The sequence below is a fragment of the Microplitis mediator genome, chromosome 8, assembly GCF_029852145.1.
Source record: "Microplitis mediator isolate UGA2020A chromosome 8, iyMicMedi2.1, whole genome shotgun sequence".
In the NCBI taxonomy this organism is placed as follows: domain Eukaryota; kingdom Metazoa; phylum Arthropoda; class Insecta; order Hymenoptera; family Braconidae; genus Microplitis; species Microplitis mediator.
In genome coordinates, this window is record NC_079976.1 from 22,002,633 (window position 1) to 22,026,548 (window position 23,916).

At 27.2% G+C, this 23,916-nt stretch overlaps 1 protein-coding gene across 11 annotated transcripts in view; it reads left to right on the plus strand.

Annotated features, from left to right (window-relative positions):
- Nucleotides 1-23,916, plus strand: part of LOC130673967 (bromodomain adjacent to zinc finger domain protein 2B-like) — a 174,700-nt gene that overhangs the window by 107,466 nt on the left and 43,318 nt on the right. For 10 of the 11 annotated variants that reach the window (XM_057479193.1, XM_057479189.1, XM_057479188.1 and 7 more), the window contains 4 exons: nucleotides 1,739-2,115; nucleotides 12,755-13,069; nucleotides 13,146-13,420; nucleotides 17,560-17,641. In XM_057479193.1, the coding sequence (XP_057335176.1) occupies nucleotides 1,739-2,115; nucleotides 12,755-13,069; nucleotides 13,146-13,420; nucleotides 17,560-17,641 (1,049 nt within the window). The remainder of the gene's footprint in view (nucleotides 1-1,738; nucleotides 2,116-12,754; nucleotides 13,070-13,145; nucleotides 13,421-17,559; nucleotides 17,642-23,916) is intronic. The other variant, XM_057479191.1, reaches the window with a different exon arrangement.

The window sequence follows — 23,916 nt, forward strand, 5'->3', positions numbered from 1 at the left end:
ATTTACGGTTCATTAATTTCAAAAATCAAAAGAAATAAATTTTTTTTTCCTGTGTTATTCTTATGGGAAATCGAAAAGTGCGATGCGGACCTTAATATTAATATTAAGGGCTCATATTTTCAGAGGCCTATTGTGGCATCTAAACGAAACTTTTGAGCCTGGTTCCGAGAAAAAAAAAAAATTCTTGTTTTTTTTGAAACGCCCTAATAGACATGTAATTAAACAGATAACTTCGCTCGCAGTAAGTTATAATTTTAGGGTCAACAACTTCACCATACCTTTAAAATTGAGCCTAGTTATCGACCCTCAAATTTCAACAACAAAACTCATTTTAATGTTTTATAAATGTATTAAAATAAATTTTGATTAAATATCGATCCATCTATTTTTAGTTAAATTTTTTTACTTACATGATAATTAGCGCACAGATTCAATCGTCGTACCTTCTAACGTACTGTTTAGACTCTACTTAAGAAATGGCTTCCTCAGCTACTTATGGCTAAAATATTTTTTTTTATTCAGTTAATATTTTCTATGTTTTTTAAATTGCCATTAATTAGGCTCAGAATAAATTACAAAAAAAATTTGGAAAATCCAAAAGTGCACGCCTCGAACGCTCATGTTATGTTTTTTTTTAAAAGTTAAATTTCGAATAAAATTGAATATCCCGCTTTTTTCCCATAGAAATTTCCATGGTAAATATACGGTAATAAAAGTAAAAAAAAAAAATAAATAAGGAGAACATTCCTAATGAAAAACGGCGGCAGTGTGTGTTTGTTTACATGTAAGATTGCCGGTTTTAACCGTAATGATTTATTTTTAAAAAAACGAGAAGACCTACAGTAGTGATTTTCGAAAGGAACCTTCTTTGCTTATTTCTGAAAATTTTGAAAAAAAAATTAAGTAGTTTCGTCAAGTCGTTCTCGATATATCCGTACCACGCCGTTTTTTTGAACCACAGACTAATGGACGTCTACGATAAATTTTTTTTAATGAACTTTTTTTTATATTAATACATATTAGACAAATTAAAAAAAAGTATCAGGATTATTTATTAGTGTTTCAGCTTTATATTGATGTGCTTTTCATAATGTGTAAGAGTAATAGAAAAAAAAATATATGCACTTTAATGAGTGGAAATCGTGTGACCTTGACAGCTCGGTTATAAAGCACAACCTCTCCGCTTCGCTTCCGAGGCGTGCAATAAATTAAGAAAAAATTGATTTTTTTTTTAAAGTTATAGTTTTTTAAGTAAGTGAGAAAAAAGTTGAAAAGGTCAGAAACTGGGACAGGGTCAATAACTGGGTCTTTTACATCAGTTAATTTTTCCATAGCGAGAATCTTTATCATCCCTATAAAAAAAATCCATATGGGAATTCAGCTTGTATTCCTACGTGGTTCCCACGGCGTTTTTTTCGAGCAGATTCAATTGGAAAATAATGATTTCATTTTTTCCGATTGCTGATTAACTTTGAATCGGAATCATTCGGAACTTTCCGATTAAATACGATAAGAATTTTCCAATTGGATCCAATCAGAGTTTTCAATCAGGGCCGAGCAATTTTGATTGAATGTTTGTTTCAGATTGAACCCGATCGAAATCCGATTAAGTTTCAATTGGATTTAATCGGAGTTCTTTTGGCTACTAGGCGTCACTTTAAATTCACGTATTAAAGAAATTAAAAATTATAAAAAATTAATTGTGCTGCTAATAAAAATAATCTAATGAATTTTTTAGCTCGAAGAAAGCCCGGGCCGAAACCTCGACGAGTGCCTCAAAATTCAGTATCTGTCTCGGCATCATCGAGCCCATCATTGGCACAAATTTTTAACGCAGCTGATTCACCACAACGTCCAAGTAGCGGAAGCGAAGAAAGTGAAAGCACAATTCATCATAAAGATGGTAGACCAAGAAATTTAGGACGTGGTGTTTCTAAACCGAAAAAAAATACAGTTGCATCTTTACTAGCGCAAAGTCGAGCACTTGGTATCAAGCCAACGCCAGCATTCGACCCAAACATTCCAATTTCACATCAAGTATCGCTATTAAGATCTAATATTCTTGCGGCTCAACTTCATGCTACTGCTACTTTACAATGTGATGACAAAAATCAAGTAAGAATTGTCTCATTTTTTTTTACTTTTACTTTTACTTTCTATGCTTTCATAATTTTTATTTTCAGCAACGCACATTTAAAAATTTTTTTTTAATAAGTTAATGTGTTAAACATGTGTCAATTTAACGCAAAAAATTTAACACATACACAAAATTTTTTGCTGTGTAAATTTTGTGTCAACTTTAAAGTGACACTTCATAAATCTTAATAATTTCAATCTCTGTATAAAGTAACACTTTTAAGTGTTAAATATATGTAAATTTAACACAGATACACAGTATTTATTACTATGTACACTAGGGTGGGTTGAAAAAAAACTTTTTTTTTGTTTTTCTTAGCATGGGGGTAGAATTTGTACCTTATAAAAAAAAAAATTTTTAGGAAAAAAAAAAATTTTTTTACTCAAGATTTTGAGGTGGCCCACTCGTTTTTAAAATAAATAACACCGGCACACAAAAAAAAATAAGTTCTCTGTACTTTTGACGGGACCGATTTATTCCCATGTATTTTGACCCGCTGAATCCGAATCCGAGGTCCGTTTAACTCGTACACCCTCAGATTTTTAGAAAACTTTAAAAAACCTTAAAAATACACAAAAATCGACCGTTTTTTAAATTTATAAATTTTTTTAACCCTAACTAAGCATGATTTTTATGTATTTCGGTCCTCCACATACTAACCTGAAGTTTACTTAAAACATTAGCCATTTAAAGTCTGAGTAAATTCCAAAAAACCCCAAAAAATTGCAAAAAAGCAAAAAAATTCTTAGTATTGTGATGAAAAAAATTTTTTGAAGCATATTAAAATTTTTTTATGTTTTAGGCCAAAATATTTTTTATATATATATCACAGATCGAACAATATGATTTCTTTTATTTATTTCGATTTAAAAATTGATTTTTGTTATACCAAATTTTATTTTTTTCGATTTTTTGGGAATTTTTGCCATTTATTTAAAATTTTAGAGATGTCTGAGCCATGGATGTTCGAGAATTATATGTGACAGATAAACATACATGAAAATAATTATTTATTTAGCCCTATAAAATTTTGTTCATCACAATACTAAGAATTTTTTTGCTTTTTTACAATTTTTTGGGGTTTTTTGGAATTTACTCAGACTTTAAATGGCTAATGTTTTAAATAAACTTCAAGTTAGTATGTAGAGGACCGAAATACATAAAAAATCATGCTTAGTTAGGGTTAAAAAAATTTATAAATTTAAAAAACGGTCGATTTTTGTGTATTTTTGAGGTTTTTTAAAGTTTTCTAAAAATCTGAGGGTGTACGAGTTAAACGGACCTCGGATTCGGATTCAGCGGGTCAAAATACATGGGAATAAATCGGTCCCGTCAAAAGTACAGAGAACTTATTTTTTTTTGTGTGCCGGTGTAATTGATCAAACGGGGTAGTCCCAACGAAAAAAATTACATGGTGTTCTAGAATCTGTAGGGTGTCCCCTTGAAAGCTAATTGAAAGTCAGGAGTTGAAAAAATTTTTTTCTCACCTCCGGGCGGAAAGCGTCAACTTTCGTCCCGCTGTGCAAAACGAAGTTGCCGCTTTCCGCCTCCGTCGAGGAGAAAAATAGTATACACTCCTCGGGAAGTAAATAAGAAAGCCTCAGATCACATGTTTGTTGACCTCGGCTTCGCCTCGGCCAACAATTACATGTGATCTGAGACATTTCTTACTTTACTTCCCTCGGTGTGTAATATACTATTTCCTATTACTTTCGTAATTTAAGTAAAAAATTCAAAAATGAAAAGCATTTTCTTTTGAATTAAAATGAAAGTGAAGTAAAAAAAAATCACATTCGACAATTATTAGATGTTTTCCACGATTTTAGACAAAAAAAAATTTTTTTCGTTGGAACTACCCCGTTTAATCAATTATTTATTTTAAAAACGAGTGGGCCATCTCAAAATGTTGAGTAAAAAAATTTTTTTTTCTTGAAAAATTTTTTTTTTTTATAAGGTACAAATTCTACCCCCATGCTAAGAAAAACAAAAAAAAAAGTTTTATTTCAACCCACCCTAATGTACACTCAGAAAATTAAATAATAGAAACTACTATCTAGTTATGGTAAAATTTCTACCATCAATCCGATAGTAGTCAGGGTGGCTACGAACCGGGAAATATCATGGAAATGTCAGGGAATTAAATTGTAACAGTTCAAAATTAAAAAAATTTTCAATTATACATTAGTTATAAAAATTAAGGGATATTAAAAAAATTTCAAATTTTTTAGTAATTTTCAACAGTTTGCAACTCGAAAGAAAATGGTCATACGACAAAAACCAAAAAGGCAAATTGTAGCTTCAAGTGTCTAGTTTTCTGATTTGGTCTTTAAATTTTTTTATCATGTGCGGTTTCGGAGTAATCCTAAGAAAACTATCGAAAAAGAAATTTACCAAATTTTTGCTCGTCTTAAAAACGGTCTTCGAGCTTCAATAAATTTTTTCGATAATTATGATTGATTTTCGATTGCTCCGGAACTGTGCATAATAAAAAAATTTAAAGACCAAGATCAGAAAACTAGACACTTGAAGCTACAGTTTGATTTTTTGTTTTTATTGTACGAACATTTTTTTTTGAGTTACAAACTGTTTAAAATTACTAAAAAATTTGAAATTTTTTTAACATCCCTTATTTTTTGTAACCAGTGTATTTTGAAATTATTTAAATCACAAAATGTCTTAATAAATCGCATGCCAAATGCCAGAAGGGCGTGTAAAAGTTATACGCCCTTTTGGCTTTGAAGAACCAAAAGGGCGTATAATTTCTTTGTTTTTGGTGCCAATCGTTTTGTAAACATGTTCTAAGCCTCAAAATAAAAAAAAATTTTCAAAGCCAAAAGGGCGTTTATCTTTAGATACAAAGATACAAAGATCTAAAGATATACGCCCTTTTGGCGATAGTACGTCAAAAATTTTTTTTCTGCAGATCTTAACGTTTCGAGCGATTCTAAAAAGAATGACAAAAAAAATTTTTTTATACGCCCTTTTGGCATGAAACCCTATCTAACTGCTGTACTACGCCCTTTTGGCATTTGGCACGCGAAATATTATAACTTATACATTTTTAGCATCCAATAATCAAAAGTAGGCAGTATTAATTTATTTTATTGCCATTTTTTTTAGTTTCTCTTATGATTCAATTATTAAAAATGAAAATATAATAAAAACTTTAAATATCTAAATGATACGAATAAAATTTCTAAATCAGGGAAAAATGTGAAAAACTTTACTGGAAAACCGGGAAATATCAGGGAATTTTGAAATCATTTTTTTGTGGCCACCCTGGTAGTGAATATTATCTAGATGATTGTATAAATCATCTAGATTGTAATATTCACTATATTTATAATAATTTTTACAATGTGTGTGTTAACTAGAGTTAATTATTATTATTATTATTCTAAATAGTTTTATTTATAATCGAGATGGTAACAGTTACCATCAGAAATTATAATAGTTACAAGATTAAAAAAATACTAAATGTTAATAATGACCAAATTTTATTTATTACTTAGTACTTGGATGATTGTTATTTTGAATCGCATACTCAATCGTTTAAAGATATTGACAGAAACTCTTTCGTTTGTAAATTTTTATTTTACGCTGATCTAGACGACTGTACAGTAAATTATTTCAAAATTTTAAACAATAAAATGTACATTACTAAATTATGGATTTAAATAGAAAATATTTGTTTACAATTTCAAAGTAAAAATAAAATAAGTCTAGTACGCCAATCAAGACCTATGATATAAATAATTTATAATACTTGTATTTTAACTTTTAAAAAATTGTTATTTTCTTGTAAAAATTTTATAAATAAGACTTAAGTATGTTTGTCATCATATTTGTATTCGAAAATTTACAATTTTGCAGCAGTACTTGAAAATTATTGAATTTTTGATGAATTTGTTCATTGCAATCAATAATATTAATTACCATCCTTGATAGTAACTGTTATCATCCTGATAGTAATTGAGCAGAAGTTATCATCCAATAATTATTAATTCTATTAAAAAAAATTATAACACTAACTATTTTTGCATTGAAAAACGTTCCATCATTCTAGATGATTGGAATTAAAAATTTAGCATAATAAACACAATGAAGGTAAAAGCCTCTATACCCACTCAGTACCATTAGTCGCTTACTTTAACTGTTTAAGGCGTTTTTTTATAATTTTTATAAAAAAAAATTACAACTAAAAATATTATTGATAAATAATTATTTGTGAATTTAAATATATTAAAATATGATGTATCAAATTATTTTATAATAGATTATAAATTTAAATTGAATGTCTGTTTTCAAAGTCGCGCAAAGCCGGGCATTTTTTTCTTTAACGTCCATTCATTAGATTAAATTTTGGTTACGTCAAATTTTTTAAGAATTGTGATAACTATATCTCATTAAATACATTTTTAAAATTCATGAAATTTTATAGTATGAAAGAATAAAGTAGTATAATTTATAAATTATTTTCTAAATCAATAAACTTATCATAGTTTAATTGATATCATCTTTGCGCGACTATAGGGCCATGTGTTGATCGAGTAATGGTACATCACAACTATTAGTGAGCGACTATGGGTACACTCAAGGACCTTATTTGAAAAATTAATTATAATTAATTATCAAGATTACTCTTCAAACTTAAATTTTATTCTAATACTCGAAACTTCAAAAAATAACTATAAAAAAAATATGGTTTTTCATTTTATTTATTAATTTATATTGAGTGATTTAATCTCACTCCAATGAAAAGTAAGCGGGTATAGGGGCTCTTACCTTACTTAATTTTCTGAGTGTACACGGAAAGAAAATTATGGGAAGTTTTCCTATGCATTATGGGAATGATTCCCATAATGGTATGGGAATAGTACCTATACTACTATAGGGATGGTTCCCATATATTATGGGAACCATTCCCATAATAGTATGAGAATAGTTCCCATAATGATATGGGAATGGTTCCCATACCATTATGGGAATGGTTCCCATATTGGTATAGGAACTATTCCTATAATATTATGGGAACTATTCCCATAATGTTATGGGAACCATCCCTATAATATCATAAAATTTTTTTTTTGCACAATAGTGTAGAAATTTCCCAAAATTTGAATTTTCTTGAATGTTTTGTGCTGACAAAAAATTCATGTTAAAAATTTTAATGTTTTTTTGCCAAATACGATTTTTTTTTTCAATGTTTGAATTTTTGTTTTTATGTTTAATAATATTTCTGTGTATTGTAGAAGTGATTACCACACTTCTTTAAATTAATTTTTTCATGATAATATGGGAACCATTCCCATAATATTATAGGAATGGTTCCTATAATAGTATGGGAACTATTTCCATAATATTATGGGAATGATTCCCATAATGGTATACGAACCATTCCAATTGCATTATGGGAATCATTCCCATAATATTATAGGAATAGTTCCCATACTATTATAGGAACGATTCCCATAATATTATAGAAAGTATTCCTATAAATTATAGGAACCATTCCCATAAATTATAGGAACGATTCCCATAATATTATAGAAAGTATTCCTATAAATTATAGGAACCATTCCCATAAATTATAGGAACGATTCCCATAAATTATAGGAACGATTCCCATAATATTATAGGAATGGTTCCTATAATAGTATGGGAACTATTTCCATAATATTATGGGAATGATTCCCATAATGGTATACGAACCATTCCAATTGCATTATGGGAATCATTCCCATAATATTATAGGAATAGTTCCCATACTATTATAGGAACGATTCCCATAATATTATAGAAAGTATTCCTATAAATTATAGGAACCATTCCCATAAATTATAGGAACGATTCCCATAATATTATAGAAAGTATTCCTATAAATTATAGGAACCATTCCCATAAATTATAGGAACGATTCCCATAAATTATAGGAACGATTCCCATAATATTATAGAAAGTATTCCTATAAATTATAGGAACCATTCCCATAAATTATAGGAACGATTCCTATAAATTATAGGAACCATTCCCATAAATTATAGGAACGATTCCTATAAATTATAGGAACCATTCCCATAAATTATAGGAACGATTCCCATAATATTATAGAAAGTATTCCTATAAATTATAGGAACCATTCCCATAAATTATAGGAACGATTCCCATAAATTATAGGAACGATTCCCATAATATTATAGAAAGTATTCCTATAAATTATAGGAACCATTCCCATAAATTATAGGAACGATTCCTATAAATTATAGGAACCATTCCCATAAATTATAGGAACGATTCCTATAAATTATAGGAACCATTCCCATAAATTATAGGAACGATTCCCATAATATTATAGAAAGTATTCCTATAAATTATAGGAACCATTCCCATAAATTATAGGAATGATTCCCATAATATTATAGAAAGTATTCCTATAAATTAGAGGAACCATTCCCATAAATTATAGGAACGATTCCCATAATATTATAGAAAGTATTCCTATAAATTATAGGAACCATTCCCATAAATTATAGGAACGATTCCCATAATATTATAGAAAGTATTCCTATAAATTATAGGAACCATTCCCATAAATTATAGGAACGATTCCCATAATATTATAGAAAGTATTCCTATAAATTATAGGAACCATTCCCATAAATTATAGGAATGATTCCCATAATATTATAGAAAGTATTCCTATAAATTAGAGGAACCATTCCCATAAATTATAGGAACGATTCCCATAATATTATAGAAAGTATTCCTATAAATTATAGGAACCATTCCCATAAATTATAGGAACGATTCCCATAATATTATAGAAAGTATTCCTATAAATTATAGGAACCATTCCCATAAATTATAGGAACGATTCCCATAATATTATAGAAAGTATTCCTATAAATTATAGGAACCATTCCCATAAATTATAGGAACGATTCCCATAATATTATAGAAAGTATTCCTATAAATTATAGGAACCATTCCCATAAATTATAGGAATGATTCCCATAATATTATAGAAAGTATTCCTATAAATTAGAGGAACCATTCCCATAAATTATAGGAATGATTCCCATAATATTATAGAAAGTATTCCCATAAATTATAGGAATGATTCCCATAATATTATAGAAAGAATTCCTATAAATTAGAGGAACCATTCCCATAAATTAGAGGAACCATTCCCATAAATTATAGGAACGATTCCTATAATATTATAGAAAGTATTCCTATAAATTATAGGAACCATTCCCATAAATTATAGGAACGATTCCCATAATATTATAGAAAGTATTCCTATAAATTATAGGAACGATTCCCATAAATTATAGGAATGATTCCCATAATATTATAGAAAGTATTCCTATAAATTAGAGGAAAGTATTCCTATAAAATAGAGGAACCATTCCCATAAATTATAGGAACGATTCCCATAATATTATAGAAAGTATTCCTATAAATTATAGGAACCATTCCCATAAATTATAGGAACGATTCCCATAATATTATAGAAAGTATTCCTATAAATTATAGGAACCATTCCCATAAATTATAGGAACGATTCCCATAATATTATAGAAAGTATTCCTATAAATTATAGGAACCATTCCCATAAATTATAGGAACGATTCCCATAATATTATAGAAAGTATTCCTATAAATTATAGGAACGATTCCCATAAATTATAGGAATGATTCCCATAATATTATAGAAAGTATTCCTATAAATTAGAGGAAAGTATTCCTATAAATTAGAGGAACCATTCCCATAATATTATAGAAAGTATTCCTATAAATTAGAGGAACCATTCCCATAAATTAGAGGAACCATTCCCATAAATTATAGGAACGATTCCTATAATATTATAGAAAGTATTCCTATAAATTATAGGAACCATTCCCATAAATTATAGGAACGATTCCCATAATATTATAGAAAGTATTCCTATAAATTATAGGAACGATTCCCATAAATTATAGGAATGATTCCCATAATATTATAGAAAGTATTCCTATAAATTAGAGGAAAGTATTCCTATAAATTAGAGGAACCATTCCCATAAATTATAGGAACGATTCCCATAATATTATAGAAAGTATTCCTATAAATTATAGGAACCATTCCCATAAATTATAGGAACGATTCCCATAATATTATAGAAAGTATTCCTATAAATTATAGGAACCATTCCCATAAATTATAGGAACGATTCCCATAATATTATAGAAAGTATTCCTATAAATTATAGGAACGATTCCCATAAATTATAGGAATGATTCCCATAATATTATAGAAAGTATTCCTATAAATTAGAGGAAAGTATTCCTATAAATTAGAGGAACCATTCCCATAAATTATAGGAATGATTCCCATAATATTATAGAAAGTATTCCCATAAATTATAGGAATGATTCCCATAATATTATAGAAAGAATTCCTATAAATTAGAGGAACCATTCCCATAAATTAGAGGAACCATTCCCATAAATTATAGGAACGATTCCTATAATATTATAGAAAGTATTCCTATAAATTATAGGAACCATTCCCATAAATTATAGGAACGATTCCCATAATATTATAGAAAGTATTCCTATAAATTATAGGAACGATTCCCATAAATTATAGGAATGATTCCCATAATATTATAGAAAGTATTCCTATAAATTAGAGGAAAGTATTCCTATAAAATAGAGGAACCATTCCCATAAATTATAGGAACGATTCCCATAATATTATAGAAAGTATTCCTATAAATTATAGGAACCATTCCCATAAATTATAGGAACGATTCCCATAATATTATAGAAAGTATTCCTATAAATTATAGGAACCATTCCCATAAATTATAGGAACGATTCCCATAATATTATAGAAAGTATTCCTATAAATTATAGGAACCATTCCCATAAATTATAGGAACGATTCCCATAATATTATAGAAAGTATTCCTATAAATTATAGGAACGATTCCCATAAATTATAGGAATGATTCCCATAAATTATAGGAACGATTCCTATAATATTATAGAAAGTATTCCTATAAATTATAGGAACCATTCCCATAAATTATAGGAACGATTCCCATAATATTATAGAAAGTATTCCTATAAATTATAGGAACGATTCCCATAAATTATAGGAATGATTCCCATAATATTATAGAAAGTATTCCTATAAATTAGAGGAAAGTATTCCTATAAATTAGAGGAACCATTCCCATAATATTATAGAAAGTATTCCTATAAATTATAGGAACCATTCCCATAAATTATAGGAACGATTCCCATAATATTATAGAAAGTATTCCTATAAATTATAGGAACGATTCCCATAAATTATAGGAATGATTCCCATAATATTATAGAAAGTATTCCTATAAATTAGAGGAAAGTATTCCTATAAATTAGAGGAACCATTCCCATAATATTATAGAAAGTATTCCTATAAATTAGAGGAACCATTCCCATAAATTAGAGGAACCATTCCCATAAATTATAGGAACGATTCCTATAATATTATAGAAAGTATTCCTATAAATTATAGGAACCATTCCCATAAATTATAGGAACGATTCCCATAATATTATAGAAAGTATTCCTATAAATTATAGGAACGATTCCCATAAATTATAGGAATGATTCCCATAATATTATAGAAAGTATTCCTATAAATTAGAGGAAAGTATTCCTATAAATTAGAGGAACCATTCCCATAAATTATAGGAACGATTCCCATAATATTATAGAAAGTATTCCTATAAATTATAGGAACCATTCCCATAAATTATAGGAACGATTCCCATAATATTATAGAAAGTATTCCTATAAATTATAGGAACCATTCCCATAAATTATAGGAACGATTCCCATAATATTATAGAAAGTATTCCTATAAATTATAGGAACGATTCCCATAAATTATAGGAATGATTCCCATAATATTATAGAAAGTATTCCTATAAATTAGAGGAAAGTATTCCTATAAATTAGAGGAACCATTCCCATAAATTATAGGAACGATTCCCATAATATTATAGAAAGTATTCCTATAAATTATAGGAACCATTCCCATAAATTATAGGAACGATTCCCATAATATTATAGAAAGTATTCCTATAAATTATAGGAACCATTCCCATAAATTATAGGAACGATTCCCATAATATTATAGAAAGTATTCCTATAAATTATAGGAACCATTCCCATAAATTATAGGAATGATTCCCATAATATTATAGAAAGTATTCCTATAAATTAGAGGAACCATTCCCATAAATTATAGTAACCATTTCTATAGTGTTATGGGTATCATTCCCATAATTATAGGAACTATTCCTATAATTATGGGAAACATTCCTATAATTATAGGAACCGCTCCCATAATTTATGGTCGTAATTTCTATAATGGTATAGGAAAAAATTTCACAAAATTATGGGAACCGCTGCCATAATTTTCTTTCCGTGTAGGCATTTAATTATTAAATTTATTTATTTATTTTCTTTGAATGAATACATTTTACTTATAATTTTCTTTCGAGACACCGTTTCATCGATCGGTAAAGTTTAAGTTTTTATGATTTAAAATTTAAAAAATTATTTCCAATGTAGCGTTCGTTGCAGGACAAAATGAAAAACAAATTACTGGAGGTGTCAGGTGAAGAAAGTAACATGGATGTTACCAGCGAAAGCGGAAGCAACACAGATGTACTGACTGACACGGATGACGACAATCCTGATGGTACATCCAGCGCGAAAAGACGAAAATTAAATCCCAGTGATAAAGATCTGCAGGTCCCTTTAGAACGTGGGTGGAAGAGGGAAACAATCATCAAAGGTTTAGGAAAAACAGGAATTATTAAGGGTGATGTTTTATACTACAGCCCATGTGGTAAAACATTTAGGAACAGTACTGATTTGAATAAAGTAATTATACATAAATATCAAAATATAAATTTATTTGTTGATTATAAATTATTATATTATTTCATATTTTTTTTAGTTTCTCGAGCAACAAAATTCTCTTGAAATAACGCCTGGGAATTTTTCATTTTCGTCTCGTCCTCTTGTTGGTGAATTTCTCCAGCCGACTATGGGTTTAGCTGAAGCTGAATTTGTAAGATTAGGAGCACAAGAAGTCGCACGAAGATTAGATGAACTTAAGGCTGCTGGTGGTTTTAGAGATTTACGAATTAATAATCAATATGAACGAGACAAACTTGCCTACGCGAAAAAACTCGCTAAAGAAGAAGCGCAGCGACATAAAGAGCAAGCGAGGTAATGGGAATTTATATTTTTACTGTTTATTTTTGCACACCTCAAATGTAAAGCGGAGTCTTGATTAAAAGTCTGATTAAATCTGATTGATTCTGATTGGAAGTCAATCGGATTTCTATCAGATTCAATAAAAAACAAACATCCAATCAGAATTACTCGGGAGCGTTTCAAGTATCCGATTGGAATTTTTAAATCAGAATGAATCGGATTTAAATGGAAAATAGTAAATTTATTTTTCGATTGAATCCGATAGAAATTTTTTAATCAGATTCAGTCGGAAAATAATTATTTTGTTTTTTCGATTAATTTTCCGCTCCTGATTAAAAACTCCGATTGAATCCGCTGGGAAAATTATAATCGGATTCAATCGGAAAGTTCCAAATTAATCTGGTTGAAAGTTAATCAGAAATCGAAAAGTTAATCGGAAAAATTATAATTTTCTGATAGAATCTGATTAAAAAATTTCTATCGGATTCAATCGAAAAATGATTGAAAAATAAATTTATCATTTTCCTATTAAATCCGATTAAATCTGCACAGAAAATAAAAATTCTCGACTGAAGGTAAATATTAGACCGGTTCAAAAAAATCGACTATTTTTTTTTTTTCAAAACCCGCAGTGAAATATCTTCCTAGTCATGAAAAAAGAAGCCTGTGGAAACGGGAGCTCTTAATATCAATTTTGAAAGGTCGCTCATCGTAAATTTCTATTTTACGTTTAAATAACATGGGAAAAAAAATTTTTTATTTTTTTATTTTTCTAGCTCGGCATTCGCACGTCATATAAATGAGTCCATAGCATATTCTTGTAGAGAATTTAACGCTCTACAAAAAAGGTCTCTTATCATTTTTTGATAAATCCATCCATTCGAAAGTTATCGGAGCTGGAAGTCAAATCTATAATAAATTTCCAGATCTTTTTACTTTTCCAGCAAAACTATCAGACTTATCAAAAAATGTCTTAGGATCTTTTTTATAGACAATTTTATTCCCTACAAATAATTTTCAATGAAGTTCTTTGAAATTCCGCATTGTTTTCTAGTTATTTTCATTTTAATGCCAAGCTCGTAAAAATAATAGTCTTCTACTCTATTCTGAGAACTCAAGATTAAAACGAAAATAACTAGAAAACAATGCGGAATTTCTAAGAACTTCATTGAAAATTATTTGTAGGGAATAAAATTGTCTATAAAAAAGACCCTAAGACATTTTTTGATAAGTCTGATAGTTTTGCTGGAAAAGTAAAAAGATCTGGAAATTTATTAAAGATTTGACTTCCAGCTCCGATAACTTTCGAATGGATGGATTTATCAAAAAATGATAAGAGACCTTTTTTGTAGAGCGTTAAATTCTCTACAAGAATATGCTATGGACTCATTTATATGACGTGCGAATGCCGAGCTAGAAAAATAAAAAAATAAAAAAATTTTTTTTCCCATGTTATTTAAACGTAAAATCGAAATTTACGATGAGCGACCTTTCAAAATTGATATTAAGAGCTCCCGTTTCCACAGGCTTTTTTTTCATGACTAGGAAGATATTTCACTGCGGGTTTTGAAAAAAAAAATAGTCGATTTTTTTGAATCGGTCTAGTGAATATTCTTGATTCAAGGAAACTTAAATTTTCTCAGATAAAGTAGAAATCTTCTCCGACCAAGACAAATTCTCTTGGCTCAAGAAAATCTTGACTTGGTTCCCGAAAACGTTTGTCTTCAAAAATATTTTCTTGACTCAAGATAACTTTATTTTCTGTGTGATTTTAATTATATCGGATACTTGGAACGCTCTCGAGTAATTAAATTTTTGTTTCCGATTGAATCTAATAGAAATCAGATTTAATCGAACATCTAGTAGAGCGTTTACATTAAGGCCATTCTCAGACAGTGCCCCCCACTTTTTAAAAATTTTGAATGACTTTCAACTGTTGAAAACGTATCAAATTTTTATCAATTAATTAAAAAAAAATTAAAGCATTAATTGAAAAAAGGACAACGTAGTCGTAATTTCGCCGATATATAGATTTAAAAAAAAATTATTTACACTTGACATCAATTAGAAGTTAAACAAAATTCGTTAAATAAATTTCCGTGAAATCGTCCTGTCAATTTTATAATTCGAATTTTTAAATTTTGGCGGCTAAAATTTATTCAACAAATTTCGTTTAACTCCCAATTGATATCAAATGTAAGTAATTTTTTCTAAATTCTATATCGCAACTAAATTACGACTACGTTGTCCTTTTTTCAATTAAAATTAAAATTTTTTTTTAATTGATTAATAAAATTTTAATATGGTTATGATAGTTGAAAGTCATTGCATATTTTTAAAAAGTGGGGGGCACTGTCTAAGAATGCCCTTAAATTAAAAATCAAATGTCAGTAGGTTAGTTCCGGTTTTTTTTTTTTTTTATTTTATTTTTGTTATTAGTTATTTAAATATTTTTCTCGGTATGTAAATACGAATTGCCGGTGTCGTACTGTCAAAAAATATTTTATGTTAATTAAATAGATAACACTTTTTTTTATCTCAAAAAAATTACGAGATTCAATTACGAACAAAAGTAAGCTAACAGAGTGGCCACAAATCGGGAATTATCAGGGAATTTAATGTAACTTGAAATTATCATGAAAATGTCAAGAAATTTTAAAAAGTATCCGAGATTTTAATTGTGACAGTTCAAAATTTAAAAATTTTTTAATAATATACTCATCGCAAAAATTAAGAGATACTAAAAAAATTTCAAGTTTTTAAGTGACTTTCAACAGGTCGTAACTCAAAGGAAAATGGTCGTACAAAAAAAAAATTTGTAGCTTCAATTGTCTAGTTTTCTGGTCTGGTCTTAAAATTTTTTCCTGAAGTAATTCTAAGAAAATTATCGAAAAAAAAATATTCCAAATTTTTGCTCGTCTCAAAAACGGTCTTCGGGCTTCAATAAATTTTTTTCGATAATCGATTTTTCATTACTCCAGAGCCGTGTATAAAAAGTTCCAAAAAAATTCGAAATTCGGATCTTCTGAACTTGAGACAGATTAGAACTTAGAGTGGAATTTTTTTCGAACTTATGAAATTTTGATAGTAATAAAAAAAAGTTATCTTGGCTTTTATATGAGCGAAATTAGTGTTTAAAAGATATTTTTCAAAACGTATTTTTACTACATTTTATCCTCGTTCCGAAAAAGTTTCCATTAGAAACCAGTAGCCCTAAAAATAAAAAAAAAATTTTTGATTAGAGGTTTTTGAACTTTTTCGATACCAGGATAAAATCCTAAATAAACTTTTTTTGGAATCTTCTTGGAACAAATTTTTTTTACACGGAAACTTGAAGCGACAATTTGCCTCTTTTGTTTTCAACTCCAAAATTCCACTCGAAATTCTAATCTGTCTCAAGTTCAGAAGATCCGAATTTTGAATTTTTTTTTTAACTTTTTTTACACGAGTGTCTAGTTTTCTGATATGGTCTTGAAATTTTTTTTTATACACGGCTCTGTAATAAAAAATCAATTAATTTTCAAAAAAAATTTATTGAAGTCCGAAGACCGTTTTTGAGACGCAAAAATTTGGAAAATTTTTTTTTCGATAATTTCCTTAGAATTATTTCGGAAAAAATTTTAAGACCAGATCAGAAAACTAGACGATTGAAGCTACAATTTGTCTTTTCTTTTTTTAGTACAACCACTTTCTTTTGAGTTACAATCAGTTGAAAATAATTCAAAAATTTTGCATTTTTTAAATATATCTCTTAATTTTTGTGACTTGAATTTATTTTAATCATAAAATTTCTTACTAAATATTCTAACATACATATTTTTGACATCGAATAATCAAAAGTAGGCCATACTTATTTATTATATTGACTTTTTTTTTTGGTTTCTCTCATGATTTAATCATCAGATTCAATTATCGAAAATGAAAAGAAAAAAAAAAAAAAACTTTGAATACCTCAATGATGCGAATAAAATTTCTAAATCAGGGAAAAGTGAGAAAACTTTTACTGGAAAATCTTTGTGGCCACTGATTAATTAATCAAAATATCACGAGGGTTTGAGGTGTGCGCTTTTGGATTTTCAAAATTTTTCTTTTCTTTTTCTTTCTAAAGTTTATAATCGGCTTATAATAATTGTCGTTCTGTCAACGTATAGATTACTTAAAGAACAAGAAAAATCAGAGAGACAAGAAGCCGTAAGAAGAGAGCGTGAGATTAGAAATCAACAATTATTAGAGGTGAGTAAAAGCGACTTTAAATATTAAAGTTTATTTTTATTTTCTCTGTTTTAAAAAAGGAATAGTTTTAAAAAAAACATGTGTTTGACTTTAATCTAGTTTTGTTATATTTGTAACCAATCATTCTTTTCTACTTAGAGTTCCTGTGTGTTTTGGTATTTTTTTTACCTGTCATGTGTGTCGCATGTTAACTCTTTGTTTTACACAACACCTATTTATATACACATACATTATAAATAGAGCTAAAAAAATTGATATTTTTTTCTATTTCTATTAAAAAAGTTACAACTTTTAAGTGAATGTATACGCAGTTGGAAATTTTGTGTATTTATGTATAAAAAGTAGTTGATTATATTTTATGTGTTAATTATTTAACACAGTGGAGTGTAGATTTAACCAAAGTCTTGTGTTATCTAATTCCAACGGATGTTTCGTACGAAAAAAAATTTGCTTGATTACACCGGCACACAAAAAAAAATAAATTCTCTGTACTTTTGACGGGACTGATTTATTCCCACGTATTTTGACCCGCTGAATCCGAATCCGAGGTCCGTTTAACCCGTACACCCTCAGATTTTTAGAAAACTTTAAAAAACCTCAAAAATACACAAAAATCGACCGTTTTTTAAATTTATAAATTTTTTTAACCCTAACTAAGCATGATTTTTATGTATTTTGGTCCTCCACATACTAACCTGAAGTTTATTTAAAACATTAGCCATTTAAAGTCTGAGTAAATTCCAAAAAACCCCAAAAAATTGCAAAAAAGCAAAAAAATTCTTAGTGTTGTGATGAAAAAAATTTTTTTAAGCATATTAAAATTTTTTTATGTTTTAGGCCAAAATATTTTTTATATATATATCACAGATCGAACAATATGATTTCTTTTATTTATTTCGATTTAAAAATTGATTTTTGTTATACCAAATTTTATTTTTTTCGATTTTTTGGGAATTTTTGCCATTTATTTAAAATTTTAGAGATGTCTGAGCCATGAATGTTCGAGAATTATATGTGACAGATAAACATACATGAAAATAATTATTTATTTAGCCCTATAAAATTTTTTTCATCACAATACTAAGAATTTTTTTGCTTTTTTGTAATTTTTTGGGGTTTTTTGGAATTTACTTAGACTTTAAATGGCTAATGTTTTAAATAAACTTCAGGTTAGTATGTGGAGGACCGAAATACATAAAAATCATGCTTAGTTAGGGTTAAAAAAATTTATAAATTTAAAAAACAGTCGATTTTTGTGTATTTTTGAGGTTTTTTAAAGTTTTCGAAAAATCTGAGGGTGTACGGGTTAAACGGACCTCGGATTCGGATTCAGCGGGTCAAAATACATGGGAATAAATCGGTCCCGTCAAAAGTACAGAGAACTTATTTTTTTTTGTGTGCCGGTGTTATGAATTTCATTATGAATTTGATAATCAAATTCAGATTTTAAAACAAATATGACTTGAAAAATGAATTAGCTATAAAAATCCTCTAATTTTCTACTACAGCTGAATCTAATAATTTAATGGGTAATTTTTAAAAACTTACCTTTCGCTTTAAACAGGTGATAAGTACATTATAAAAATGGTATATTCCTAGCTTTGAAGAAGATTCCAAAATTTTTAATCGAAAAAAATTAAGACAACGAAGAGGAGTAATTCATGATGAATTTGATAATAATTATTATCAATTCAGTACGAGATTCATATTGAATTAATTATAAGATAAATGTGTTTTATTTCATAATTGTATTTTTTGTTCTTACACCTGAAATCTTAAAAAAAAATAAAGAACTATTTTATTTAACTTAGATGACATTTATTCAAATTCAATTTAATAATGCAGAGTAAAATATATTTTTTAATTTATTTATTTTTCAACTCATTCAATAAACAAAATTTTTTCTGTAATAGCACAAACAACAAACTGTTAACAATAAATATAGATTTTTTAGAGTAAATTTTAATTTTATACTGTTAAATTTAATCAAATTAGTAATAAATGTCATCTAAGTTAAATAAAATAGTTCTTTATTTTTTTTTTAATCGTCGGGTGTAAGAACAAAAAATACAATTATGAAATAAAACACATTTATCTTATAATTAATTCAATATGAAACTAGTACTGAATTGATAATAATTATTATCAAATTCATCATGAATTACTCCTCTTCGTTGTCTTAATTTTTTTCGATTAAAAATTTTGGAATCTTCTTCAAAGCTAGGAATATACCATTTTTATAATGTACTTATCACCTGTTTAAAGCAAAAGGTGTTTTTAAAAATTACCCATTAAATTATTAGATTCAGCTGTAGTAGAAAATTAGAGGATTTTTATAGCAAATTCATTTTTAAAGTCATATTTGTTTCAAAATCTGGATTTGATTATCAAATTCATAATGAAATTCATAATCAAGCAAATTTTTTTTTTGCACGTGTCTAAAGATTAAAAACTTGTAAAATCAACACATTTTTTATGTCATTTAAATTTAAAACAAAATAACAGTTAACTTTAGTCCAGAATATACTCAACGAATTGCGTTTTTATTACATTGAAGGTGTGTTAATTTAACACCAGAATTACTCTATTTTTTCGCAACATTAAATTTGTGTTTTTTAACACATAAAGTGCGATATTAAAACTTAGTAAAATTTTTTTAAGCTGTGATGCTCGCTTTAAGAGTGACAGCTGAGGTTATTCTAAGATCACTAATATAGAATCAAATTTAAATAAATAGTATTTTATTTAATAAAAAAGTTTAGAATTTTTAGATAAGGTCAGAAGCGCAAAAAAATCATTTGGAGCTAATTAATAATCTATATTATTAAGAGAATAAGGAAAATTTTGTTCCCGCCATATCTATATGATAGAATTAGTTAATGTTATTGAAATTGGTATCATTAGATAGGTCTTGACTTGAATCTGTGCCTTTTCATAATTTAAACTCTTTTTAATTGCCAAGTATTGAGATAAATAGATTTATCTATATCATTCGAATTACATTTAAATTACGCGGGAAAAAAGACGATCGTATTTATTTTCTTTAAATAAATTAATACTTTAATTATTCTGTCACTAAATATGACTGAATGTCACTGAATATATACCTATATTATTTATATCGCGTTACTTATTCCAAAATGACAGATTTTTCTACTCCCTTTTGGTTTTAGGAAGCTCCTCAAAGCCAAAAAAGTCTGCATAGAAAAAAAAAGGATTCATTGACACAAAAAATCTTTACTCGCCTAAAGAAAATTTTTACTTACCCCAATAAATTTTTTGCATTGTGAATTGAAAACAAAAATTTATTTAGAACTAGAAAAAATTACTTGGTGCAAGGAATTATTTCTTGACCAAAAAAATCATTTCTCGCCCTTAGACAATTTTTGTATTTAATTGATGATGCATAAAATTTCTTGGTGCAAATTAAAATTTTGTTGCGGCAAGAAATCCTTTTTTTCTGCGTATTTTATAAATTTAGTAGTGATATTTGGGCAGTCACGTAGTGACTGCAGGTTGCTCTTATATATTAATAATTAAGGCCAGGGTTTTTGCTTGAATTTAAAAATAATAATCAATTAATGGTGTGAAATTTTTGATATTACCACAAAAATGTTGGTCGTATAAAAAATTTTTTTGAACAAAAGTTGTAGGATATTTAATTTTATAAAAATAATGTCTCCTATAATTTTTTCTTAGGACTCATGAAAAAGCCGTAATTTCAAAATTAAGATTTCTGTAATTATTATAAATTTGAATCATTCATTATGAATCTTAATTTTAGAATTACGGTGAAAATATTGGTCGTATCAAAAAATTTTTTAAATAAAAATTGTTCAAAATTTAATTTTATAAAAAAAATGTCTCTTATAATTTTTTCTTAGGACCAATAAAAGAGCCGTATTTTTAAAATTAAGATTTTCTTAATTATCAAAAATTTGAATCATTCATTATGAATCTTAATTTTGGAATTACGGTGAAAATATTGGTCGTATCAAAAAATTTTTTAAGTAAAAGTTGTTCAAAATTTAATTTTATAAAAAAAATGTCTCTTATAATTTTTTCTTTGGACTAATAAAAGAGCCGTAATTTCAAAATTAAGATTTTCGTAATTATCAAAAATTTGAATCACTCATTATGAAACTTAATTCCGGAATTACGCTGAAAATATTGGTCGTTTAAAAAAATCATACGAGAGATTTATTTTAGAAAATTGGATTTCCTACAACTTTTGTTTGAAAACTTTTATGATGAAACAAATATTTTCGTGGCAATATCAAATACTTGAATAATTCATTTAAAAATTAAGGCAAAAATCTTGTCCCTATTAATAATATATTCATTTATTTAAATCTAACACTAAAAATATATTAAATTAACACGAAATTTTCATCAAAGTTACTCTTGTTGATTTTTTTGCCGAATATTTGTGTTCTTCTTCAACATGTTCTAGCAAATTAAAACCCAAAAAAGAACATGAAGATACACAAAAATTTTTTAAATTGAATCTAACACTCCAAGTTTGTTGAGTTTACTCAAAAAAATGTCTAAATACTCAACCATTTGTGTTGAATATAACACAAAATTTCCAACTATGTCAAATAATATTTACCGACTGTACTTACTTTCTGAATATAAATATCTCTTGATGCATCTTTCAGTCTTTTATCTTGAGAATATGGATAAAAAATTTCCAAATATATGAAATTTTTCACAATAATATAAATTATTTGTAAAAAAATAATTAAAAATTATTTATTAATTGAATTATTTACAAATTACGTTTATCGTAATCCTGTATTAGATAAATTGAATATATTTTATTTTCTCATAAAAAAAACAATAAGTTTTTTTCTAAACAGAAAACTGAAGGTCTCACTATCGCCTTCTAATTATTTGTTATTTAGTATGTGGAGAAAAATAAAGTTCTTGAAGATAAAATAAATCATTTATAAATTGACGTAAGGTTTAAAAAAATATCACCTTTTTGCTTGTATATAAATATATTTATATATGAAAGTAACGCTTATTGGGATAATTTTTTAATTTTTATGATTTCCATCTTCGAAAAAGATCTAAATACATCACGGTAATTCCCGCGAAATTTAAACGGTAACGCGCGGCACTCAATTTAAATTATTTGTTATTTAGATTAAAAAGTTCCCTCAATTATTTATGATACTGAAGTTATCTAATAATTTTTGGATTTTTTGCAAAACGATAAATTGGAAAAGAAATTTTTTTAAACAATTTCACTTATGGGTTTTTAAATTTTCTTAATTTTCATTATTTTTTTTTTTTATAATTCATTTGATGAAAAAAAAAATCCTTAAATTGTTCATTTTCTGTTGGCCAGGATCATAAATATTTATCAATTGGAATGAGTTTGACGGCAATTAAAAATATTTATTAATATTTAGTTCTGATTAAATTTTCAAATTAATCGCACTTTTAGTTTATAGGAAAGCTATCGCAGACTTTGATGCAATATCTGTTCCGCTATTTCTAAAAAAGTATTCGAATGTTTGAATAAAATTAACATAGTTATTTTTAATTAGAAAAAAAAAACTTTATAGTCAAATTGGCATTTGGGATGTATATAAATTAAACTGTTTAAAAAAAACGACTATTTTTTTTTTATCAAGGACACACTCAAAAGTATCAGTAGGACAAAAGAAGACGCCAGTTTAAATTTGAGCCCTTAAAATTAATATTAAGTACTCTCTGATTTTGATTTTCTATTTCCCGTTTCAATAACAGGGAAAAAAATTTTTAAATTTGAAATTTTATATCTCAGTAATGACGTATTTAACAAATAAGCCTAAAATATTTTTTTGTAGGAAATTTAACGATGAACAAAAAATGACTTATGATTTTTTGATAAATCCATCTGTTCAAAAGTTATTTAAGCTTAAAGTCATATAGTAAATTTCGAGATCTTTTCACTTTCCCAGCGAAACTATCAGACTTATCACAAAATGTCATAAGATCTTTTTTGTAGACAATTTCATTTCCTACAATTTACCTCTGATAAAGTTTTTTAAAATTTCGCATTGTTTTCTAGTTATTACCATTTTAAACTCAAGATCTTAAAAAAAATAGTGTTCGAATCGATTTTTAGATCTTGATGTTAAAATGGTAATAACTAGAAAACAATGCGGAATTTTAAAAAACTTTATTGGAGGTAAATTGTAGGAAATAAAATTGTCTACAAAAAAGGTTCCATGATATTTTGTAATAGGTCTGATAGTTTCGCCGGAAAAGTAAAAAGATCT